Raw genomic sequence first — 27353 nt, forward strand, 5'->3', positions numbered from 1 at the left:
CAGTTACACAGACATACACACCTGCTCACTCACCTACATACTCACCCCACCGTTTTGGGGACAGATAATCGCAGTAGCCTAATCTTGATGTAGGTTTAGAGACCTGGAATGGTTGCTGTTTGTGTCTCTGCCTGTTCCCGTTTCTGTTTGTTTGTTTTCTCCCTTGCTAATTCCAAAGACTTGTGTGCCGGTAGTGTGTTTTCCTGTGTTTCTCTCATTTCAGACTTGCAGCGGATGTAGGGTTGCCACCTTTCAGAAATAGAAATAAGGGACGCCCTGATTTCAGCAGCGCAGGAGCCAAAAAAAAGCCCCAAAACTTCTAAACTGAATAAAAATGTGTTTATTTTATATGAAAAAACAAAATGCTTTGATTTAAAGTTTAAAGTGCTTTAATAGCATTGAATTTTCATGACTGTACAGACAGACAACCATACCAGTAACTGAAATAGCCTCCTATGCTACTGTATGTCCACATCAGCCCAAATGTATAATATAGCCTACAGGTGAAGAATATGGTGTAAAAGTTAATTTATTTCAATAATTCAACTAGAATATGGTGTAAAAGTTAATTTATTTCAATAATTCAACTAGAATATGGTGTAAAAGTTAATTTATTTCAATAATTCAACTAGAATATGGTGTAATAGTTAATTTATTTCAATAATCAAACTAGAATATGGTGTAAAAGTTAACTTATTTCAATAATTCAACTAGAATATGGTGTCAAAGTTAACTTATTTCAATAATTCAACTAGAATATGGTGTAAAAGTTAATTTATTTCAATAATTCAACTAGAATATGGTGTCAAAGTTAATGAAAATACGGTACAAATCGTGTCCCGTATTAGTTCAATACGGGACGCAACATTTTTTTCTCAAATAAAGGACAATTCCGTATTTTACAGGACGGGTGGCAACCCTAAGCGGATGCCCCCCCCCCCCCCCCCCCCCCCCCCTCATATATATGTTTAAAAAAAAAAAAAGCTCCATACAATGATGAGAAAACTGGCCTGTTATTGCTGGTACCTCTGAGTAATAAAAAAGAAAAATTGTAAGAAGGTTTTAGACTAGACGGGATGTACCCAAAAAGTGAATGTAAGGAGCATTTATGGGTACAAGTCGGGAACCGGCCTACTTTACATATTTCAAGGGTGCTGAATCCAAAAGAAACTTAATTTCCTCATCTTGATTGCCTACTTACAAAAAAAATAGGAGGAAATGGTCCAATAACTGTGCAAGATGGGCAATTTGGCGGCCATTTTAATATGCAAATTAGAAGGTAAAAAACTCAAAATTTCACTCGGGTACCGGTTTTATTGGACTCAGCACTAGGGTTGCCACCTTTCAGAAATAGAAATAAGGAACGCCCCGATTTCAGCAGCGCAGGAGCCAAAAAAAAGCCCCAAAACTTCTAAACTGCATAAAAATGTGTTTATTTTATATGAAAAAATGTGTTCTTTAATAGAATTGAACTTGCATGACTGTACAGACAGCCAACCATATAGCAGCTGAAATAGCCTCCTATGCTCTGTATGTCCACATCAGCCAAGGTGTAGAATATTGCTTCAGGTGAAGAATATGGTGTAAAAGTTAACTTATTTCAATAATTCAACTAGAATTTGGTGTAAAAGTTAATTTATTTCAATAATTCAACTAGAATATGGTGTAAAAGGTTAATTTATTTCAATAATTCAACCAGAATATGGTGTAAAAGTAAATTTATTTCAATTATTCAACTAGAATATGGTGTAAAAGTTACTTATTTCAATAATTCAACTAGAATTTGGTGTAAAGGTTAATTTATTACAATAATTAAACTAGAATATGGTGTAAAGGTTAATTTATTTCAATAATTCAACTAGAATTTGGTGTAAAGGTTAATTTATTTCAACAATTCAACTAGAATTTGGTGTAAAGGTTAATTTATTTCAATAATTCAACTAGAATAGCCTATGGTGTAAAAGTTAATGAAAATACGGTACAAATCGCGTCCCGTATTAGTTCAATACGGGACGCAACATTTTTTTCTCAAATAAAGGACAATTCCGTATTTTACGGTACGGGTGGCAACCCTAGGGCAGGGGCTTATTTACTCCAAACACAGTTCCTTTACTTTGCTGCTAGATGCTCATTGACCGTTAAACCTTCAGAGAACCACAGGTCAAAAAGGTCCTATCTTTGTCCATTTATGAACCATTTTACCTTCGACTAACCAGAAGGGGGTAGTGCTGTCAAATGGAAATGAGCTCGGCTGCCTGATTAAAACTCAACTAAAGAAAGAAAATGCTATTACATTGTGACTTTTGAATACAGTTAAACCTTTGTATTTTTTTTCCTTCTTTTTATTATTTGACCTGTATTACAGCTTTAAGTCCTGTTGATATGATACCATAGTAACCATGGTAACAAATTATGATAAAAAGTAATTTACTGTAAATAATAAACTAGTAATGCAAGTACAAGCTAAGTGTTGGCTTGTGAGATGAGAAAGACGAATATAAAAGTGATAAAAGTTGACCACAAAAAAAAGTAAAGGTTTGTGGCTTCTTTAAAAATGCTAATTACGTTTTTGTCAGGGATTTATCGTGACGTCACATCCTGAGAAGCGCTCGACTCCTACTTTTTTGTCGGGACCAGGGAGCAGCGGAGCTGGAATAAAAGACAAGAAACGAAAAGAAAACACAGCCTAGTAACAACTCATGGAAATCTACGAGGTCTCCGTTTAACTGCCTACGATGCAAGCGGGCGTGCTCTCGCCGTGAGTTCCCTGGAGGAGGTTTTTTGGTGAGTATCCCATCACCCAGACGTCCCCGCACTCACAAGTGGTCATGCAGCAAGTGTGAGCGTCGAAGCCGGCGTCGTTCGTTTAGCGGTGCGGGAGTCGCTCGGGCGGGCGGGGTCGCGCCCGTGCGGTCACCCCGCCCGGTTAACGGTTAACCTGCGCGATATTCCGAGCGCACACCTGTTGCTTCTGCTGTGCACCAGGTACTCAGGGCCGCGGCGGAGCTGGGATTAACTTGTTTTTAACGCTGTCGTTTGAATCTAAAGGTTTTACGCATGGATGTGAGATATAGTTCAGAGTTGTGTCTGGAAAGCACAGTCCCTACTCGCCTTGCTGACTGAAACCACAAATGGCAAGTTGAAACATCTTTATTAAAGCCTGAATTGTGGTTCTGCGTTAAATCGACGCAGAGATTACGCCGTAGGGTTACGGCGTACCTACGGCGTAGGCTCTGCGTCGGTGTAACGCGGAACCATAAATCAGCCTTAAGGGGGGATCATAGCGTCTTCAGAGGGAGCCGCTCTGTAAACTCTCCCCGAGCTGCTTGTAGCCATTAATAGTTTAATTTAGTTTATTTTCGGTCATGAGATCACAAAAAAAGAATAAAAATAAGACAAACATCAAAATGGCTTTTACAAAATTAAAAATAAAATAAAATGACAACAAGGAAACGAATATACTGTTCAAAGAAAACATTACAAAAAAGTTTCCAATATACAAATAACATCTAGACCGAAAAAGGTTTAGGCTGAAGCAAAGCTTATTCATTGCCTACCCTCAAAAGGATTATTTAAAGTAAAAGTAAGAGATAAGACTGCCAGTAAAGCAAATTGCTTCCATGGGGATAACAAAGATTCCTCAAGAAATAAGAAAGAGAGAAAAAAAAAGGTGCATGATAATCAAATCTTTAATAATCAAATCAAATCACCAATTAAATGAATACCTAAATCAACATAGTAAGCATCAGCACTCATTACTTTGGTATAGAGAAATCATCTTTCTTTTCAATGTTTTTTTTAAATAAGGTTAAGGTTTTACTTCTACGCACATTAACAAATTTATACTTGTGTATTTTCGTGAATAAGTAACATAACTCAGTACAGTAATGTACTCTGTTTGACTTTGTAAGTTAGCACTCAGATAGCAATGGTCAACCATGTTTCGTCACTCAGTGATTAAAAGTCAAAGACAATATCAAATATATTAAGAGCAGGTGGCTTATTTGGCTTCATAATAGATGAACGAAGCTGTAATTTCTGCTTTCCCATGTGAATGTGTACATCTATGGATTAACATTAAGGCCCTGTTTACGCGGGGCAAAAACGGAGGCGTTTTCATGCGTTTTGGCCGTTCGTTTACACGAAAACGGAGGTCAAAGCCCCCAAAAACGATCATTTCTGAAAACTCTGGCCAAAGTGGAGATTTTCAAAAACTCCGTTTTCACGTTTGCGTCTAAACAAAGGAAAACGGAGGAAAACGGAGATTTACGTCACATTATGCGACAGAAACGTCCCCAGCAGCGTCATGAGTGCGACCTGTGTTTACAATTTGTTTGGCCCCCGTCAATATTTTATTTTACCTGTTTTAAATTCTCTCAGACTCTCGTTCCGTCTTGGAAGTAAAGCCTGAATTATGGTCCTGCGTTAAATCGACGCAGAGCCTACGGCGTAGAGTACGCAGCGATGCGCGCCGTACGGTGTGCGTCGCCGCGTACCCTACGCCGTAGGTTCTGCGTCGATTTAACGCGGGACCATAAATCAGCCTTAACTGGAAGTTACACGTGTCATTTGTTGATGTTTTTCCAGGATTCTGATTGGCTGGCATGACGTTAACAGCGTTTTCATGTGGGTCCGTATAAACGAGGATATTTTTGAAAACGTAGAGGGGAAAATATCCGTTTTTGTAAATACCCGGCTACGTGTAAACGTGGCCTAACAATACTGCTTGGATTGAACCAGTTGTCTGTCTTAATTTTCCATAAAATGTGACAGTAATGTCACAGTAATAGGCACACAGTGTTGTTAAGCTGAGGACATGCAAGTCATTATCATTGCCTGTGTCTTTATTGAATATGCTCATTATGTTCTCAGTGTTGGAGGAAAAATTGCTCAATCTAGACAATATGCTTCAGCTGAATCTCATTGTTTTATCTTTTATTGTAACTTGGTCTGAGACTACGTCATTTTCAGATTTGGCTGCTTGCTGCTCTGATTTGCTTTCACGTAATCAGTAGTTTTATGCCACATTCACACAGAGATTGTGGCATAAAGATACATTGGAGAACCTTTATCCACACGTTCATTCGCAGTGATCCTAGGAAGATGAAATACTCCCTCCCCAGTGTGTGCTTTCACGAAGCATCATAGCATTTCACAATCTGAAGATGTCCCTTCCTCTGCTTCGTGGTTCACAGTAGGAATGGGTGATATTTTACCGTTCACGATAAACCGTCAAAAAAATTCCTCACGGTAAGAATTTGTCATCTCGTGGTAAAAACGATAAATTCCCGTTGATGATGTTTTTGTGTAAAGCTGATTTTATGAAGGAAGGGAGAAAACAAGGAAAGGAGGAAGGATGGGAGAAAAGAGGAAGGGAAGAAGGAAGGAGAGAGCAGGAGGAAAGAAGGAAGGAAGGGAAAAAAGAAGGAAGGAAGGGAGGGAGGGAGGGAGAAAAGGAAAGAAGGAAGGAAGGAAGGAAGGAAGGAAGGAAAGGGGAGAAGGAAGGGAGAAAACAAGGAAAGGAGGAAGGATGGGAGAAAAGAGGAAGGGAAGAAGGAAGGAGAGAGCAGGAGGAAAGAAGGAAGGAAGGGAAAAAAGAAGAAAGAAAGAAAAAAAAAAGGATAAATTCCTGTTGACGTTTTTGTGTAACAAACATGGCGGATCTGAGAGCGACATAGATTTATAGTTACAAAGGTGGAGTTGAATTGGTATTTTTTTTATCGTCATTTTTATTGTTATCGGGATAAATGCCAGAAATTATCGTGATACATTTTTTAGTCCATACCGCCCATCCCTAGTTCACAGTCAGCAAAAAGTATTTAATATCTCTGGTCACTGGCGGCATTATTCAGTCAGTGCTAAATAAAATACTTAAAAAACAACACACCAATAAAAAGCAACCGTTCTATGTGGTTGTTCCTGGGGGAGGCACAGAGTAATGCTGACTTCAGTTTCTGTGTCCCTGCTGGTGTTTGGGGAGCAACCGTGTCTGGAGGAGTGAGATAACAGCCTGGCTCCTGGAGGCTCCTCCATGTCCCTCAGAAAAGCTGCAGGTTCACCCACGACCAAGAGCCCCAGGTTGAGTGACGGCATTTGTAATATGGGGAGTAGGAATGGGCGATATTTTACCGTTCACGATAAACCGTCAAAAAAATTCCCCACGGTAAGAATTTGTCATCTCACGGTAAAAACGATAAATTCCCGTTGATGACGTTTTTGTGTAAAAGCTGATTTATGGTTCTGTGTTAAATCCACGCACAACGTGAAGGAAGGAAGGAAGGAAGGAAGGAAGGAAGGAAGGAAGGAAGGAAGGAAGGAAGGAAGGAAGGAAGGAAGGAAGGAAGGAAGGAAGGAAGGAAGGAAGGAAGGAAGGAAGGAAGGAAGGAAGGAAGGAAGGAAGGAAGGAAGGAAGGAAGGAAGGAAGGAAGGAAGGAAGGAAGGAAGGAAGGAAGGAAGGAAGGAAGGAAGGAAGGAAGGAAGGAAGGAAGGAAGGAAGGAAGGAAGGAAGGAAGGAAGGAAGGAAGGAAGGAAATGAGCCTGAAAGAAAGAAAGAAAGAAAGAAAGAAATGAGCCTGAAAGAAAGAAAGAAAGAAAGAAAGAAATGAGCCTGAAAGAAAGAAAGAAAGAAAGAAAGAAATGAGCCTGAAAGAAAGAAAGAAAGAAATGAGCCTGAAAGAAAGAAAGAAAGAAAGAAATGAGCCTGAAAGAAAGAAAGAAATGAGCCTGAAAGAAAGAAAGAAATGAGCCTGAAAGAAAGAAAGAAAGAAAGAAAGAAAGAAAGATAAATTCCCGTTGATACGTGTTTGTGTAACACACATGGCGGATCTGAGTCATTACAGTTTTGCAGTACAGGTGTAACTCATTTAATTGGTTTTTATTAATTCAATTGGTGTAGTTTAGTAGCATTTACCGGTAGTATTCTTTTAGAGCAGTGATTTGGCTCCAAAGACTGAATGTGGTGATAGATTTATAGTTAAAAAGATGGAGTTGAATTGGTATTTTTTTTTATCGTTATCGGGATAAATGCCAGAAATTATCGTGATACATTTTTTAGTCCATACCGCCCATCCCTAATGGGGAGTCTAGCTGTTCTCTAAATCGTTACACTGTTCCAGCTCCTGTCCCATTCTCACAGCCAGCTAGAATAAAGGTACTACCGAGGGGGAAGGAACTGGCTGTGTGAATGCGGCTTTAAAATCATAGCCTTGTTTCCAGTATGTGAGGGTCACACACACTACAAGAACTGAGAGTGGCCAGGTCACCAAGCCACATCTGATGAACAAAACACATAAGGCATAGCTGAGTGCGGTACACTGTTGATTATTTTGAAATGGTCAGAGGGAGGAAAAGAAGCAGTGCAAGCTGTTTGTGCAATGATTTGTTTAGAAAACACATTGAAAATAGGAGACAGAACACGGGTAAAGGAATGTGTTAGCAAAGAGTGGAGATTGCGCTTTACAGTTGATTGTGAGTATACAAAAAAACAACCCAAAATCTTTTCGAATGGGGCAAAAGTAGCTGCTTACTTGTGTTGTGTTGTGGAATGGGTGCAAGACAGCTTTGAAGAAGTTTCGCAAATTTTTACAAAACAAAATAGTTTTACCTCTGTTGTGGGTGGGTTTCCTCAAATGAACGCAATTGTCTGGACATGAACAGACAATAATTTCTTTGCCTTTTGTCAATTCACAAAATAATCGTAATCGAAAATCGGATTTTGAGAGAAAAAAATCGAGATTTTATTTTTGGGCAAAATCGAACAGCCCTAGTTCACACATTAATGCAACTTGTATAAGTGTTCCACTATAAATCAGATTTCATTGACCCATCATTAAAGAAGGCTAACCTGCAGCAAAGTTAAAGGGGAGATGTTCTGCTTTTCTTTATCTTTTCAAAAGTTGATACAACTTCCTGTGACATTAATGAAAACAGATATGTTTCAGTTGGAAAAAACAAAACATAGATAATGATTGGGGGAAAGAGCACCCTTTTCACTAGTGTTTTTTAAAGCTCTGATAGCAGCTGGGTTAAGAAGGTGGCCGTTTAAAATGTTTTGAAACTGAAAAGCTGCCTGTCTGGAACTCTTCAGACCTGTTGGTTAATTTCAGCCCCAAATTCAGCCTCACTCAACTTGATCAGTTGCTGTCCCCCGCTCATTTCATTGTATGAGTTAGTGAAGACGCATCAGCTCTGTCACTCACTTGTTCAAGCAGCTTGGTTTGGTTGTTTACAGTTGAGTCTGTTATGTTCTCATCATGAGACTGATGAATTAAGTTTATGTGCTGTGGGAAGTTTACACCATGCATTTCCATTAAACTACTTCTCTCTCTTCATCACAGAAATACATGCCATTTAATTCTAGGGGTGTAACGATACACTAATCTCACGATACGATACACGATATTGAGGTCACGATAACGATACGATACGATATAGCAGTATTTTTTTAACAACCTTGAATGAGGTAGTCATGAGGAAATTGTCTTTTATTTGAAAGACACAAAATACAAAATAATGCTGTGCGTTTGCCCTATTGTTACAGTTTGTAATGCTTTATAACTGTTTAAGTTTTAAAGAGAAAGCCAGGCCAACCATTTTCCACAAACTGAACTAAAAGTAAATGTCAGGTTTGCATTATGCATCTTCAGTTTCATACAAGTACAAATATTTTGCCACAAACTGAATAGTTTCTCTCATGTATGACTTGACTTTTTTCTTTTCCAGAAATTTAACAACTAAAATTAAATAAATAAATACAAGTAAATAAATACATACAATTTTACATCATAAAAAATATTGATTCATGCTCACCTTATAAGTGTAAGAGGAGATTTATTTTTGTTAAGAAGCTTATTTTGTTAATTCAGGGTTCATTATTTTATAAATATATTCTTTATATTCTGTAAATCAGGGACTATAATGACACTAGTCAGTTTATCTGTAGTTGTTAATATGTTTTAGATTGGGCGGAGTGATACAGCACTAGGTGCTGTGTTGATGTTCTAAAATCCTACGCTGTTGAGCGGACATTGAAGTACACTGGAACTCAGCAGAAGTTGTCCCCGTGTTTATCCTACTCACGACCCCAAAAAGGTTTAATTTAATAAGGTAAGGCTTAACTCTACACCAGACTTACATTAGTAAAAGTTCAGAGCTCAAAACTGGACCACAAAACGGGACTAGTTTCTTCTGAGCGGAGTAAGATTTTGGTCCGCGCGGTCCGGCCGCGGTCCGGTCGGATGTGCGTTACTAGTCAACACAATAGATTAATATTAATAACCCAATACCGCGATACAGTTTGTCACCTCCACGACACGTATTGTGACGTTTTTGTATCGCGAAATTTCGTGGCACCATATATTGTTACACCCCTATTTAATTCTCAGGTAATTTTGAACAGCAAATGAGCCTCAACTAGTCCTTTGCAGGGTCACCAGCTGATAACATCAACCCAGAGGCTCATGTCATAAAAGTTGTTTCCTGTTTTGAAAGTGATAGAAAGCGAAGACACAACTCCTCCTGATATTGCCACAAGTATGACACCTTGTTTAAGTCTTATTATCAAGATAATTTTTATTTTATGCTGAGTATGTGCAAGAGAAGCAGAGCTGGAGGACACGGAAGTGGTCAGTGTTACTTGCTGGTGGGTGGAGATGGAGTTGGGGTCAGATTAGCCTCTTCAAACATCCTCATTCAAATAGGACCGGGCATTATCACCCTAAATCACTATCATGATTATTTGGACATTTTGCCATGATGACAAGTAATAAGCGATTTATTGCACTCCTGTTTTATTTTTTGCCTTCATACTGTTTTTGTTGTAAATCTGGCCATCCATTAAAACTGGGATACGTAGCTTCTGTTTGGGATTTTAAAATAAGTCTGGGGAAACGCACACAGATTTACTATTTATTAGTTTTGTCCTGATCGATCGGCCGCCCGATCACGGCATTTTCAAAACATCGGTATCGGACAAAAAAGTATCGGGATATACCTAGTTATAGGGCTGCACGATTCTGGACAAAATGAGAATCACAATTTTTTTGCTTAGAATTGAGATCACGATTCTCTCACGATTTTTTTCCAATATAAAATTTATTGCACTTATTACTTTAACTTTGCAACAGCTGAACAAAAATATAATAACAATAAACATCTCTTGTCTTCTTTACACAAACCTTTGAATAATTTAAACAATAATAACAATTTTGAACAATATTTGTTCCTCCCTGAGTTGAACACCCTTTCAGAAAGGGGACTTGTAACAGATCCTGTAGTTCTGAGGCAACAAATTATTCCTCTGGCTGCTTTTTGCTGTAACAGCTGACATTGAACATAAAAACAATAAACATCTCTCTTGTCTTTAAATAATTTTAACCACAACAATTTTAACAATATTTATGTGCAATATGTGTCAGGTGATGAGAAAGGTTCTCCAAATGTAATCCACAATCATTAACAAAATATAACAAACATGACAACATGATAGTTGACCATGACAGGACTACAACAACCTAGAACATAGGCCTAGTCCTTTTTTTATGCAGCCATCTTTAAAAAAAAAAAAAAAAAAAAAATTATTATTTATTTTTTTTAAACCGTCGTCATTTGGAAATGAGATCGCGTTTAAGCATGAATCGAGATCGCGATTTTTTTTTTTTAACGATTAATCGTGCAGCCCTACCTAGTTATTAATGTTTTTAATATATATTAAATCGTTTCATATATCGTTGCATTTAATGTCACTTCCGGCCGACGAAGTAAGCGAAACTAACATGGTTTACATGTTTGAATTGTGAAATTTTATATATATTCATGTTGCATTAAGCTGCTGCTATTCATTTCATGCCATTCAGAATGTTGCACTAAGGTGAAGCCAAAAAGTATTTAAATTTTCTTGTGTTTGTGAGTTTGTCTGGATGTCATTTAACTACCGCTTTTGAAGTTAAATGTATTTATTTTTGTTATAGCACTATTGTGCACTTTTTGTTTTAGTTTACAATTTCATGTTTTTTACATTTTGTGGCACCAGTGCTGATAAGCTTTGTTGAAATATATGTCCATGTTGTTCTCCAATGGACAATAAAAGAAACATGGGATCATTTGAGTTTTAATTCATTGCCAAAATGTATCTAATCGGGAAAAAGTATCGGAAATGTATCGGGAGCCAAAAAAAGTGATCGGATCGGGAAAAATCGGGATCGGCAGATACTCAAACTCAAGTGATCGGGATCGGATCGGGAGTTAAAAAATCCTGATCGGGACAACCCTACTATTTATTCCATATGTAAAACATTTAGCTGGTGTCTGACTCCGCCTCTCTTACCTTGGTCTTATTCTGTAATGAGATTGTGCCGAAACAGATTGACTGTGCTTCCTTCAGTCGCTGAAACTTTTCACAATGTTACCGTTTATATTTCACACGTCTTTCTTCAGCTTCAGAAAAGCCAAAATGACAAACACTGCCTTTTACTGTGGTGGAAACTGTTGGAGTTGCTCATTTGTGTCTGTGTTCCAGTTCTCTTCCATGTTGTGGACTGGTCAGGCGGAGTCATGTGACTACACATGCAGTAGTATGTTTTGAAGGGAATAGTACATAAACACACTCACACAGTTGGGAAAGTAATAACAGATTTAATGAAAGAATTAAATAATTCAAAAATCATTTATTTAATTAATTTCCCAGCCAGGAATCCAAGTCATTTTATGGCCTATAGAGCAAATTTCTAGGGATTATTAACAGTTCTAGTTGGATTATATAAACATTTGATGTTTCACATCATATTAATGCAAAAATAAAGAAAATTGGATAATTTTGAGTACTTTGTTTATAATGTTTAAGTTATACAAATTGAAACTCGTCTTTCATCATTTCCAGGTTTGGTGCTGTCTGCCATCATGTTGAGTTTCCTTCGCAGGACGTTGGGGCGGCGCTCCATCCGCAAACATGCAGAAAAGAGCCGCCTGCGAGAGGCCCAGCGGGCCGTAACACACATCCCTGCAGCTGGAGAGGCAAAGTCTGTCATCACCTGCCGTGTTTCCTTACTGGATGGGACGGATGTCAGTGTTGACCTTCCGGTAAGGAGGATTTCTGAGCCTGCACTCACTCTCCAAGATGGATAGTAGGGCTTGCATGTGTTGGGCTCCTATATGGAGAGGAAAGAAATGATCTCAAACCCGTAGACTTTCATGTAATGGACGTCTGTCAGGACAAGGAATATTTAGGGGTGGGACATGATTTAGATTCTTGAGACAACTTGAGATTTTTCAAGTAAAACTGTTTTTTGTTTAACAATCAGTTTAAAGGCATTCTCAATTCTTTTCAAAAGAGCACTAATTTCAGGATCAAATTAAATTGGCTATGTGCAAAGGAAGCAGAAATGACAGGAAGTTCAATTCCATTCAAAAGTCTTTATTTTGGACATGACAGTAGTGTAAGTAACAGACATGCTTGAAAATACTTAAAGGGGACCTATTATGAAACGTTTTTTCTTGCTTTAACATATATAAAGTGGTCTCCCCTCAGCCTGGCAACTCAGAGAAGGAGGAAAGCAACCAAATTCTGCAGTGTCTGTACAGCCGCCCAGATGATCCTACCAGTGTCATGTGGCCATTTTCATTACGTAACCAAAATGCAAACCGCGTCCACAACAATAAAACCGTGTAACTGCATGAGAGCGTCCGACTATCGCATCGCACTGCGTGACATCGGACGCTCTCTGTCCATCTCCCTCCAGCAGCTGCCACTTTATTGAGGTTTTTGTAGTGAAATGAGGAGGAATCATAGAGATAACTTCTCATTTCAACTAACTGGATCAGCCGTTCCTCATCCATGACTGTTTCCTACAGCACTTTCAACCGGCTTTCAACGTGAGCGACAGGAAGAAAATAGAAGCAGGGCGTCCGACAAATGTTCAGCTCAAAGCGGCGCTGCGGCCAGTTAGGACAATCAAATAGAAAATAAAGCAATGGAATTGATTTTGTCACTGACGCTCGCTCGCATTGCATAAAGCCTGAATTATGGTTCCGCATTTTATCGACGCAGAGCCTACGCCGTAGGGTACGGCGTAGCCTACGGTGCACGTCGCCGCGTACCCTACGCCGTAGGCTCTGCGTTGTTGTAACGCAGAAGCATAAATCAGCCTTAACTCCGTTTCTCGTAGCGGTGTATCGCGTCAGGCAGCCAATCAGCACAGTGCCTCATTATCATAGAAAACTTACAAAAGCACTTTTACTTCATGTTTGTACCTTGTTTAGTTAAAAAGATATACTGAAAAATAGATTTCAGCCTTGCAGTTTCTCAATTTTGAGGCATTTTGGAAGATTTTTGAGCTTCATATACAGCAGATTTGGATTCAGCACCCCTTAATACCCCTAGAAATGTTGACCCTGTCTATACAGGGTCCGTTGGTTGTGGGGTTGGAGTCAGACGTTTGAGTCAGGAGGCGGAAATCAGCGAAGGAGCGACTCGCGGCTTCTTGTTCATTTTATTCCACCAGCAATGGCAGTGCAAAAGTCTGTTTGGTGATCCAACTCTGAGGTGCAGATGTTCATAAACCTGGTGGCGGAGGAGAGAATTAAAAAGGGATCTAGACGGGCGATGAGGGACGACCAGACACACAATCAAATACGCAGAGGTGGAAAAAGTACAAAAATATTGTACTTAAGTAAAAGTACAAATTTTCTGCTTGAAAATTACTTAAGTAAAAGTAAAAAGTACCCATTAAGAAAATTACTTAAGTAAAAGTATAAAAGTACCTCAACTTAAATATAATAAAGTACCAAAAGTACATGGTGTAAAATGTACTTAAGTACAAAAGTACAAAGTACAAAGTACAAAATTCAAAGTACAAAATTATTTTCAAAAGGATTGCAAAGAAATGAAGATCCAAGAATTTGCTTACAACTCTAAATAATGGTGATATTATTCTGACCCCTTTAGCGTTTGTTTCCATTACCATTTTAATTTCTCCCTTTGCTCATCACTGCTGCTGTTCCCCATTGGCCCCGCTGACAGGTGCACCCCCAGCCTGTAGTATGCAGTGACAACATTAAGCAACCCCAGCTGATAAAGGATGAGACTTTTGAACTTTTAAATGCCAAAACCACCTTAGAAGTGGTGGAATCAAAGAATGGTGCGCATGGACACGCGTCGGCTGCCGCTCAAGGCTGATTTATGGTTCCGCGTTACACCAACGCAGGGCCCGTACCCTATGGCGAGGATCTGCGTCGATTTAACGCGGAACCATAAATCAGGCTTCAGTCCTCATCGGTACTCGACGCGACGGCGGTTCCTCCGGCCTTCCGGCCCACCTCTGCGGCGCAACTCTCCCGGGAGCTGCGGCTCCTTCTCGGTATATTCACGCGCCCCCCTTCCTTCCCGTCAGCCTAATGGTTCCGCGTTAAATCGACGCACACCTTACGCCGTAGGCTACGGCGTATGGTGTGCGTCGCTGCGTACCCTACGCCGTAGCTCTGCGCCGGTGTAACGCGGAACCATAAATCAGCCCCCGCTGTGCTGTTCTTTAATTTGTAGCGAGTAACGACGTGTCCAATTTTAAATATAGCGGATTAAAAGTATGATTTTTTTCCTTGAAAATGTAACAAAGTAAAAGGACAGAAAAATGAAAGTATCAATAAAAGTACAAATTCTCAAAAATCTTACTTAAGTACAATAACGAAGTACTTGTACTTCGTTACTTTACACCACTGCAAATACGTCACAGCAGCTTCGCTCCAACCCGCCTACTTCACATCTGGGTATTGAAAAGAAACGAGGGCAAGTCGAGCTGAGTCGGACTGAGTAGGTACTAGTGTAAAAGCGCCAGAAGATCTACGAGCTACGGTACTCAGCCTCGGAGCCGAGGACGCCATAAACCGGCCGTATGTCCAGAACCACAAAGGATGGTCAATTGTTTCAAAAATGACAAGCCGGGGCCAAAATAATGCTCATCCAGATGTTCATCCATCCCCATTTTTAAAATGACACCTGTCTGATAAATCCTGCTGATGGAGGCACAATATGTCATTCTACGCGCGCACATCCTACGTTTTGTTTTGCAGATAACGTCTCTCGACTCGCCTTCCCTCATCTCAACTTGCCTTTAGGCCCGAGTTGACAAATGACACGCCTTGCGTTTACATTGCCAAGGCGCGTTAAACACGCTTCCATCATCCACAATTCCAAAATTTTGAAATTATAGGATTAGTATTGTATAGTATGCAGTATGTCTGCAAGTGCTGTGTGGACGAGACATGTCTGAAACTTTATGAACTAGGCTAAACTTTGGTTTTGGTTTTGGTCTTGTTTATTATTTTAGTTGTATTTCATAAGCTTGTTTTGCTCATGGAACATGGCCAGTTCTGGGTAATGTTCCTTATAGTCACGCCCACCATACCCATCGATACTAGTTACACCAACCAATATCTCAAGTCTAGACATGTGAAAGAAAGGGAAGCGTTTACGTGTAATCTTAAGAGAAATAGCCATTAAAAAGATAGGAAATTGTGTTATATGGAAGTAAGTTGGATTTGATGAGGAAGATATGCAGCAGAAAAGGATGCAGTAAAAAACGTGTTGCAGTCACGAGAGGAGGCAACACCACAAACTATTACTATTTAAAGAATAGTTTAGGTAAAAAAAGTGGCACAGGGTAGAGTAGAATTAGTGATAATGTTTTTGCAAAGATGATGAAACAAATCATAATTTCTGAGCTTTTTGGGCCAGAAAAAAGGCGCTTCAAGGCCCAGGAAAAAACCCAGCTCTGTTATCCATTTCTTGGCTAGAGACATGCCAGTGTTGGTGTCAGTGTTGTAAAGCTGCATCCCATTATACCATAACCCCGACTGGGCATTTTAACCTATTTGATTCAAGTCGGTTCAGTTCAACAATACTTTATAAATCCTAGAATATAAAATTATCAAGTATTATAAGTCTATTGTATGATTTAATATAGGACAGGAATACACGTACTTCTAAAAAATGTGTGCTTCAAGTGCTGCAGGATCTGCCAGAACTCTGCCAGGGATGTTAAGCTCTACTTCTTTTGCAATTAAAGACATATTTTAAGATAAGACATCCTCAACTTTTTTCTTTTTGTAGCTGAATTTTAACTTTGTAAAAATGATGCAAGAGTATGACATACATGAGCTTGGATGTCTGTATAATAGTCAAAGCCCTGCTGTGTGGGTCTTCAGATTAAACAGGCAACGGATGTCAGTCTTTTTCTCCTTCTGGTCCTGTTGAATTCAGTGAAAGTTTGATTTTTGGGGGGGGAGTTATGTTGATCAGCTATTGTGATGTCCCCCTTAGTACTTAGGTCAGTCAAGTCTCACTAAAGCAGTTGAATCCAAAGTCGCATAAAAGGTGCGTTTCCATTAGCGGGAGCTCAGGGTAAACCGGCCAGACAGGAACCTCCAACAGGGCTGAGCCCCTCCTCAGCCCCTTCAGCTGGCCTATCTCCATTATACTGTAGCACCACACAAGAACCATTGACTGAACACACAATACAGCTTACCACGAGCCTGCAGCAAAAGAAGAAAAAAGTAAACAAGGCATGCTAATTGCATTTTTGTTGGCTTTTTTTTTTTAACCTGCACCGCCGTGATAGTTTATTTATTTTTTTTTCTTCTTCTTCTTCTTCCTCATAAAACATGTCTGTGAAACAGTTGGAAGCTGTCATTGCATTTTTGACGACAGTCATTCACTGGTGGGGACAGGTCAGGATGACGGGCAGACAAGTTAGCCCAGCTCCTATACTTTGATCTTTTACAGAGATGCCTTTGTTATGTGGGAGAGATCTCTGGAAAACATGTTTTAAAGGCGGCATGCTGAGCGTTTTTTCTCGTAGAATTGTAAGTGAACTCCACCAAGCGCACTGATGCAACGCCATACCACCACGGAGCCTGAAAACAATCTGGGGAGTCCTTTTTAGTTTTTTGCCTGGACTACAAATCGTCTGCTTCATCTGAAAAAGAGCTGATGACTGAGTACTGATTTGTCTTACCACAATACATGATTCCACTATATGCTGCCGCTGCCTCTGAGTCCAGAGATGTTGATGTTACCCCTGGAAAAGTGTATTCTTTATGGGATGGTTTAGTTTTTAAGTGGCATTCATGACTGTAAACCTGTATTGTAGTGCCAGACAGGTTTCCCAGCATAGTCCTTTACCTATGCGTTTATATCGGCTGTTAATGAATGATGGTTCTTAATGCAGTGAGGGATCAAAGAAATCACAGGAGTCCTACTAATGTCCTTGACCTTTACACTACTATTCCTCCAGATTCCTTTAATCGTTGAATGATGGGATGCACTGCAGGAGAAAATATGCAGATCCCTTCCAGTCTTTCTTTGAGGAACATTACTTTTAAACATTTCAATTATTGTTCCTCACATTTTTTTTTAAGTGATCTACTGCTCTCCAGATACAGTCTTAAGTGATTACTGCATTTGTACAAAATCACATTTCTAATGACTTGATATCACCTCGTTGAAATGACGGTAATTTTTATTTGGAAGAAAGGAATAGATTATTAGCAAGTGAAATTTAGTACATGGGACAAAACATGAAATATCCTGAACATACATATTTTCTGTAAATGACATAAAACCCAAATTAGATGTTAAAATGTCTGTATTTTGTTTTTTATACTGTCCCAATGTTTTCATATTTGGGGGTGTAATATCAGACGATTGCTATCAAGTAGACAGACAACAACATGAAAATAGAGCAGGTGTACTGTGTCAGTAGAACAGTTCTGTTAAGCCGTGCGTGCGTGCGTGCGTGCGTGCGTGCGTGCGTGCGTGCGTGCGTGCGTGCGTGCGTGCGTGCGTGCGCTGATCACCTGTAATTCCATGATCCTCTCAGGAAACACAATCACATCGCAGTATCACATGACATGTTTGACTCATCACTAAGCAATCATGTAGCAGGACTTTCTTCACCCCACCCTCTCCAGCTACTGTACCTTCTTTTGACTTCACTTTCATCCTTCTCATACAATATGGTTTAAAATTATTTTGTTTACTGTGTTATTCCCCTTATATTTTGGTCTGATGGCTCACTGTATCATTCATTGCTTCGTTACTTCTACTGAAGTTTAACTGTTTAGTGCTAATTTAATCTTTAATTGATTCAACAAAATGTAATTTAAATAATTAAATGAAATAAACTTACTTCCATGGAAAATGTAAATTATGAATCTTGTTTTTAGTTCCTAATGGAAATGCATCCCTGCAGTAATTGAGCACAACATTTCTTACAATGCAGAGTAAGACTGTTATGTGAGCCTTATCTCGCAAGTTGTATTGTGAGCCTGCCTACCATAAATGGTAGACCAGTATTATGATATAATGCAATTTTTATATATACATTTAAATATTTTACTTGATAATACTTTTTAAAAATGACTCTGAAATACAACTTCTTGGCCAAGACTTTGACGGATGTTCACAGGGTCAGTGTATTGCCTTTGATGCATTGCCTATGATAGTAGCAAATGCCTGTAACAGCACATTTAAGGTTTGTGTCTTCAAATATCTTAGTTTTTTTTACTTTATTGGGATTTGCATGCTTTGCTACATCCGTTGGTTTAATGGGCTTGTAAACTGCAATTGTTTAGATCATCAGTGAGACACTTGACAATGTTTCAGAGATGGAGCTTTGTGCTCACAAGCAGGCAGTAAGACTGCAAACGAGCAGACAATGCTGCAGGGATTATAACAGGACCATGGTTGCAGTGCAGGCACACACACATACACACAACAACACAATAAGTCCTTTGTACTCTCTCTCTCTCTCTCTCCATGGGCACTGAAGGGGTGCGGTATGTCTTGTTAGCTGTGCCAGCTAGCATGGGGCCAGCCCCCCCCGGCCCGGCCTGGAGCTCTTTGGATGAGAGCAAGTGTGTGTGTCTGTGTGTGTGTTGTGGTCTGCTGGATACATAAGGCCACCCATGGTCCAATGCTCAACTCATTCATCATTTTGTTTACTTAAGCCACCTCTCTGCCCACGCTGATGCAGAATGAATGGAAGTGCAATATTTGCATACATTCTAGTAGTGATACATATCCAGAGGAGTTGTTTTTTTTTTGGGACAGCAAAGGTGTTCATGCTTCTCAGCAATATTTGTGAAAAAGCAAACATAGCTGTGAAAATCAAAAGGAAAAGTTGGAGTAGTGATATCAATTCAGCTGTTGAGTGAACCAGTGTGTGTGTGTGTGTGTGTGTGTGTGTGTGTGTGTGTGTGTGTGTGTGTGTGTGTGTGTGTGTGTGTGTGTGTGTGTGTGTGTGTGTGTGTGTGTGTGTGTGTGTGTGTGTGTGTGTGTGTGTGTGTGTGTGTGTGTGTGTGTGTGTGTGTGTGTGTGTGTGTGTGAGTTGAGACGGAGAGAGACAGAGGGAGATTTTCCAGTCGCAGGCAGAACGCAGCACGGACTGGTACAGCCTCATCAAAGAGGGAAACACCTATTCAGTTTCCGAGAATGTGATGTTAATATTTTCTCACATCTTTCTTTAGAAATCCACACAGCACAAATGAAAGTGAGTGTACTGAAAGTAAAATGGGGTGATTAGTAGTAGTAGTAGTAGTGTTTATTTCGAATATGAATCATATAAAAAAAAGAAATAAGACAATCGTCTTAACATGACATAACAAAGTACATATTCGAAAGGGAGTGAGAAGAAGTAAAACTTATAAACTCTCACCCCCTCTCCTTAAATATGACTAGCTAACACATGCGAACATAACATTATGCAAACATAATAAAAAATAGATAAAAACAAAAACAATCAAAACGAGACAATAAAAACATTGTAGCAACATAAGCTACTGACTAGTGTAAGAAAATAAGGATAAATAAACACTGTATCATTGCACCCAAGCATTTTGCTCATCCCTGTACCTCTGAAAAATAATATCTTTGTATTTTATTTTAAACATTTTGATATTTGGACATTGCTTTAATTCCATTGAAAACTTGTTCCATAGCCTCACCCTCACTCACATTATACCTTTTTTATAAGATATGCACTACCAGCCAAATGTTTGGGCACACTTTGTCATTCATTTAAATAGCAAAGTGTGTACATTTATACATATTATGATACTGTATGGTATGTAAATGGCAATATATTGTGATTGATACACAATTTTGCTTTAAAGCTTTTTTTCTGTCATTGGGGCTATTTGATCACTCATTATTTTCATTTTCACCTCACCCCTCTCTCCATCTGTACCCACCCCTCTTTGTCTCCTATGTGATGGCACTTTGCAGCCATTTAAGGGAAAACAAGATGTGGAGTCGAGGGTACAATTCCATCAAAGAATGTCAGAATTTATGACTTTATAAAATCTGAATTTTAAACTAAGAATGCACAATTCTGCTAGTTTAGAGATGTCTGTTTTTCATGAAAGTAACCTTTTCAGTAACATGTGCTGTGTAGCGCTTGCTACATCATGTGTATGGCACCAAGTTAAAACTGAACTCAGTTCATATAAAATACGGATATATATTGTCTCTGTATTCAGCCTAAAAATACAGGCATTTGTTTTTATTTCCATTCCTATTCAACTCTTCTCTGTTTTGTGTCACCCTCTTCAGAAAAAAGCCAAAGGTGAGGAACTGTTTGAACAGATCATGTACCATCTGGACATCGTAGAGAAAGATTACTTTGGACTACGCTTCATGGATTCTGCACAAGTTCCGGTAAGATCTACACAATACTGTACACGAAACAATTTGTTTGATAGTAATACAAACTATTTTCTATAATTGATCATTGAATAATACCTTAAATATCTAGTGTTTAATGTTGTGACTAGGGCTGTTCGATTAATCGATTTTAAATCGTAATCGCGATTATGTAATTAGAACGATGTTAAAACATGAAAATCGTAAAATCGATTTTTCACTTTTTTTTTTTAACCTTGTCTGCACACATATTAATGATTGATACCATATTAATGATTGATGGAAATACCTCTCAATACCTGCGACAAGTGCCCCATTACACACCTCTACCTCTTTCATGGGTTGCATTATTATTTAGCATGCAAAGACCCAGTTTTGTTTAATTAGAAAATGTCTTGTTTTATTTAATTGGAAATATAACTTACTGTATGTTTGCAAGTGCTGATTTGCTGATTTTTATTTTATTTTTTTCAGAGATAAAACTTTATATTTTATTATATTTTTTAAAACTTTTTTTCAACTTATTTGAGTTTTGCACTTTATTCATTCATTTTTGGTTTAATAAGAGCAAAGTTTGCACTTAAAGCCCAATGGGGCAAATGTTCAATAAAAAAACAGCATATTTGAAATCATTTCTTTGCCTTTTGTCAATTCACAAAATAATCGTAATCGAAAATCGGATTTTGAGAGAAAAAAATCGAGATTTTATTTTTGGGCAAAATCGAACGGCCCTAGTTGTGACTTTATGCATGTCACTAGTGTCCCAGTTGGTTCAAGCATTTCTTGGTCAGACTTTTCACTTCACTCCACATCATTCACCCATTTGTTGGAGGGCTTTAGACATGGACTTTCCCTTTCAGTGGCTTGGCTAAAAGGATTGGCTAAGGGAGACTTGTCAGCCCTGGTTGTCACGCTATCCTCCTACACAAACTGTTTTAAGTCAGTAGTCTGCCAGTGACCCTGTTCTTCTGCAGTGATGGATGGGGAGGGCCGAACACTGTAGAAGGTTGGAGAGCGTATTGAAGTGGAGCGAGAGTGGCAGAGGGAGGGTTGTAGTGAGGAATGTGGGGGAGAGGAGACTGGAAAGTGCTGTGAGTTCTTCTGTTATCTTTTCTCTGCCTTCTTCTCTACTTACTCGTAGACACAAAACCACAGCCCATTTTCCCTCACATTGCTTCTGCTTCACAGAGCCTTCCAGTCGAATCTACACTGAGAAAAGATCAGACTTTAGAGTTTGTGTCTGTGTGTGATGCATTTTAGTATCCACTCACAGTGCACAGCAGCATGACTTGAGCACAGATTTGGTCGCTGAATAAGCAAGTAGAAAAGGCATAAAACTCAAGATGGTAAATGATGAATAAATGATAATAATGCAAAATATGTTTTACCGTGACTTGATCAATACCTGGTAAAACTTCTTAGTCTTATAATTTGGAAAAACCATTTATATCAAGCTTTTTTTGGGGGGGGGGTTTGAATGAAAGGTCACCTTTTCAAAGTTGTCTTAAATTGTTAGACATAAATTAGCTGATTAGCTGATTGACAAAATGGTTTTATTTTGGGTTAGAAAATTACATTGCTTATTTTGCATGACTGAGCTATATATAAGACACCTTATTAGGCATTATTATTATAATAATATTAATTATTATAATAATCCTTATTAAGCCATCATGTGAAAGTTTTTTTTGTTTTATTCTCCACTTGAGCTCAGGTCTTCTCCTTAACCTGAGGAGTGAGCAGGCCGCTTCTTTTCACCAGACAGGGTGGGGCCTCTCTGGCCGGACGTAGCATGTGGAAGGATCACGTTATTCCAGCCAGATCCTCCTCACCCCATCTGGCGCCCCGGTTGGCCAGAGGGGGCATGTGTAGCCCAGGACTGTTGCATGTTTTTGTGAGGGTAGCTCACATTAGCTACCCAGGGGAACACGGGGAGAACATGCAAACTCCACACAGAAAGATCCTTTCACCAACCCCACCCAGGGTGTGGGCACTGAAGTCATGGGGGAACTAACACGCACTTCAGCGCCCACAGCGTCCCCCGGCTGGAATCAAACCAAGGACCTTCTTGCTGTGAGACGGCTGCACTACTAGCTGCTCCACCGTGCCCCTATGTGAAAGTATTTTTACACCTTTATTTAGTCCAGTGTTTTTCAATTCCAATCTTCAAGGCCCACTGCCCTAGCCTAGCAATCTAGACGTACTGCTAGTAAATTTTAATTGAGCTTGCAGGTATATCTAGCTACCATCTGTTGGAGCTCAGGAACATCCCCAAAAGTTATGGGAAATCAATCAAATCAGTTCACTTTATTTATTTATCTTAATAAAATTGAAAAAAAAAAAAACCTTTTAAACTTTTCTATAAGGTCAGATTTTACATGCTGTTTGCTTTTATTTCTCTCTGGTTTTGATTTCATTGTCATCACCTTTGTGTCTTTTCAGCATTGGCTTGATGTTACAAAAAGCATAAAAAAACAAGTGAAAAGTAAGTATTATTCACACTCTGCCTCTTCAGGGTTTCCGCGGGGTTTTAAAAAGTATTAAAAAGTGATAAACGAAAATTGCCAAATTTAAGGCCATTAAAAGTGTTAAATTCACTGTCAGAGGTATTATTTTTTTTAAATTGGTATTATTTTTTACCTTTTACATTTTAATCAGTCTATTTTATTGTCATTCACAAAGTGAAATAAATGTGAAACATCTGGTCAACATCAATGAGTCTATAAATCTGTTCTGTATAGTGTTCTATAGGTCAAAATCTGTATTAATGTTAAAAGGTCCGTGATTAACACTTAATGTTGTGACAGTTTTTTAAAAAAATCTGAAGGTAGTGAAAAAGGTATTAAATTGGTATTAAATTTAACATAAGGATTGCTGTATAAACCCTGCTCTTCTCATTTCATTTTCATGCCCTCATAAAAGCTTTTATATGAAAAATATCTTTCATCAGTCTCTGTATTTTGTGCATCATCAGGAACAATGTGCTTAGAAAACATGTTGATGGAAAAATATTTTGTATGTTGTAAAATAATCGTTGTGTATTCTGTCTTTATTTTAAATATTCTTTATTTACCTTTTCCATAATGTGTTACTTATATGTAACTGTGGTCTGATTTATAGTTGGCCCACCGTATTGCCTTCACATGAGAGTCAAATTCTATTCTTCCGAACCAAACAACCTGCACGAAGAACTCACCAGGTGAGTCAAGAATCAAAAGTAATTACTAGAAATGTCATGGTTAGATTTGTTTCGTCTGTTTTGTGATGCACAGCAATCACTTTGGCGATTCCCAAAGTGGAAGCTGTAAGGCAGACAATACTGCACCTCAGTTAGTTCTGAAGGCCTGTTTCAGAAATGATCCAGAGGTTTCGCTCCGTTGTAAAATTTGCAAATGTTTCCTGAGATAATGTGAGCATGCAGCAGTTCATCTTCCTGAACATTTACTGTTGTTGTTCTTAGTCCTTGTTAGGTATTTTAGATTGAAATGCACGTGGTAATGGTATCAGCTGAACAACAGTCCTCGAGGGGCCTCATCAGCTGTTCTTGATGTTCTCTATTCAAAAAGCGTACCTTTTCATGAAATGTCCTACCTCCTGGGCCCTTTAGACAGGTGACCCTTACAACCTTTCCACCCGACATTGTAAGGCTGGATATCTACTATCCGCGACAAATCGCTCGCATCGCCAGTTCCTATTCATTTTCTGTGAAACACAAGATTCATGTGAAACGGATTCACATGAATCTTAGGAAGGCAGTGGATCCAGGCAGCGGGTTAAAAAGTTGACCTCTGCTCAGCTTTATGCAAAAGAGGGTATTGACTGTTATCTGTAGGTCCCCTGCATGTTTTAAAAAAAGTAAAAAGAGGTCTGCTGCACGTTAACATGAATGCCAAAAACGGCATGGAGGATTCGCTGCCGGGACACCGGCTTCACCCAGTGGCTTCAGCCAGTTTTCACTGCAGCTTTAACAGCCAAACGACAACGATCCTTTACTTAACATCCTCAAAATATGAACCGGATTCAACATCCAACCCCGAATACTCGTGGTTGGTTACACTATGGTACACTTAACCTATGGCAAACTATTTTATCCATCAGGTGTTTGTTTGATTAATCATGGGTCAGACATTTGAGTGACATTGAAGGTTTGTTTTTGTCCAACCATCTGGTTGAATTAACTGTTTTTGAATTGATTAATTACATACAAATTAAAGTAAAACCTGGATGTGGCTGAAATATTAAAGTGCACGCCTCCTTCCGACGAAACGATGCAACTGCGAAATCACTGGCTTGCAGTTTACATCCGGCCTAAGGTGTGACAGCACATACCCCGCACAAACGTGAGGACTATGTACTTATTACCAGGTCCTAGAATTACATAAATATCACTTAAGATGCGCAACATCTTATTATTATTATTATTATTATTAAGTCAGAAAACTAAGCAAAAAAACGTTATCAGAGTATGAAAAACTAAGAACGGTCTCGGTGCTTCCATAGGAATAATGTGGTTAAAGAACGGCTGAGTGTTCCTAAGAAGATGCACTTGATTAATTGATCATGATCATTCACGCGTGTTAACACGGTGACAGAGAGGACAGACGGCAGCATTGATCTTGGAAAAACTATTGTTGCTGTAGGAAGGGTTAAAATAAATTGGAGTTCATCATTCAACAGCCACACTTTTGACATTGCAGTTGCAACAAATTGGCACATACAAGCTATCACCGTTTAGCTGCCGCTGTTTGCAATTGGAAATTCATAGAGTGAATGTAGATAGTTCAGTGTAACAGTATGTGATTAGACACAGCATTCTGGTCTCACGGCATTGTCTTAGTGACTGGAGTTGTAACAGTAGCATTACCATGCCAGCTTACCTTTTATCAGGCAGAGGTTGTCTCCCCTTTGTTTCATCTCTTGCTACCCTCTGAAACAGAAGTGCAATGAAAGTGTCCCTCCATTCCACCTCAGGATCATTCATATACAATACGTAGTGGAATACCGTTGGAAGGTGCTCTCCATAAGGGTGCAGTGACAAAGACTATGCAAAAGTGGAAAACGATGCCTCTAGTACAGGGGTCGGCAACCCAAAATGTTGAAAGAGCCATATTGGACCAAAAACACAAAAAACTAATATGTCTGGAGCCGCAAAAAATGAAAAGTCTTGTATAAGCCTTAGAATGAAGGCAACACATGCTGCATATTTCTATATTAGTTATGACTGGGGGAAGATTTTTTTTTCATTATGCACTTCGAGAAAAAAGTCGAAATGTCGAGAAAAAACTCAAAATTTTTAAAAAAAGTCGAAATGTCAAGATTAATATTGAAGTACCTTCTTGAGAAGAAAGTCGAAATGTTGAGAAAAAAGTTGAAATGTTGAGAAAAAAGTTGATATGTAAGATTAAAAGGGAAAGGAAAAAGGAAGAAAAAAAGAAGAAAAAAGGAAAAAAGATAAAAAAGAAAAAAAAAGGAAAAGAAAAAAATGGAAAAAAAAGAGAAAAAAAGGAAAATAGAAGAAAAAAAGAAAAAAGAAGAAGAAAAAAAAGGTGAAACATTTTTGAAAAATCTCCAGGGAGCCACTAGGGCGGCGCTAAAGAGCCGCATGCGGCTCTAGAGCCGCGGGTTGCCGACCCTTGCTCTAGTAGATGCGGTTAGCCTCGCCCAAATACACCATACGGACACAACTGCTTCATTCCAGCTGTCAAGCTTGGTGATGGAGGGGTGACGGTGTAGAGTTGTGTTGCTGCCATGAGACATGTACACTTTGCAGTCTATCACAATCAACTCTGCATTGCAAAGTATTCTCCAGCCAAATGTGAATCCATCTGGACAAAAGCTAAAACATTGCCACGACTAACTAATGTAGAAAGACAATGGTGCAGAACAGAACAGCTGATGTGCAACAGAGAGGCTGAAAACTAGAATCAGCATGATGCTGTGAATCAGTTCAATTCCAGCTCTTACCCACTTTCCAAATGCTCTGATGGGACCTCAGTAGAGCGGCTCATCAACAATTATCAGTGGTAGACTGATTAGAACCGAAGAAATTACTTAATATTATAGCAGTTAAAACTGGTCCCACAAGCTAATAAATCATGGCTTCTGCATTTTGCTTTAGAGATGATGGATTTAGCTAATTTAATTTGATACTGGGTGTGACTTAAAGACAGAATAATCAGAATATTATGAATATAACCTCTTTTGCTCTGAAAGTGTGTGGAGCTGTATTTCTTACTATAGTAAAGTCAATATATCCTGGGTTCTGTGTAGATCACGACATCGCGGTGGTGTGAGCACCATAACAGTGGCAGGTTTAAACGGCCACCACTTCTGGCTGTGTTATCAACTTCAGACGTTTGTGCTACATAAATATTTATGTTCTGTTGGCCATCAATGCAGTCTCTTCCAATATTGAAATGAAATAATTGAAACATTCTGTTGCAGTTCTCCACCAGTTTTGCAGTAGTCTTTTTGTTCATCATCACTTTCTAAATACACGTAGGTAGTTAATTTGTTAAATGGCCAAAGTTGAAATACTGCAACAGTAATCACTTACTCTGAATTCAGCATTTCATCTCCAGCTTTATGAAACATTTGATCATTTTGAAATGAATTATGTTATGTTCAATTCCATATTGTTGTTGGTGTTCGGCCAAATTGCAAA

General features: G+C 38.9%; 1 protein-coding gene across 5 annotated transcripts in view; it reads left to right on the forward strand.

Moving 5' to 3' along the window:
• Nucleotides 1-2608: 2608 nt before the first annotated feature.
• epb41l5 (erythrocyte membrane protein band 4.1 like 5) overlaps nt 2609-27353 on the forward strand; it is a 62108-nt gene continuing 37363 nt past the window's right edge. For 4 of the 5 annotated variants that reach the window (XM_061723970.1, XM_061723974.1, XM_061723972.1 and 1 more), the window contains exons 1-5: nt 2609-2784; nt 11876-12075; nt 20600-20704; nt 23132-23174; nt 23810-23888. In XM_061723970.1, coding sequence (XP_061579954.1) covers nt 11896-12075; nt 20600-20704; nt 23132-23174; nt 23810-23888 — 407 coding nt within the window. In that variant the 5' untranslated portion in view covers nt 2609-2784; nt 11876-11895. Of the gene's footprint in view, nt 2785-3041; nt 3135-11875; nt 12076-20599; nt 20705-23131; nt 23175-23809; nt 23889-27353 lie in introns of those variants that run through there. The other variant, XM_061723971.1, reaches the window with a different exon arrangement.

Source organism: Cololabis saira, chromosome 6, assembly GCF_033807715.1.
Source record: "Cololabis saira isolate AMF1-May2022 chromosome 6, fColSai1.1, whole genome shotgun sequence".
NCBI lineage: Eukaryota > Metazoa > Chordata > Actinopteri > Beloniformes > Belonidae > Cololabis > Cololabis saira.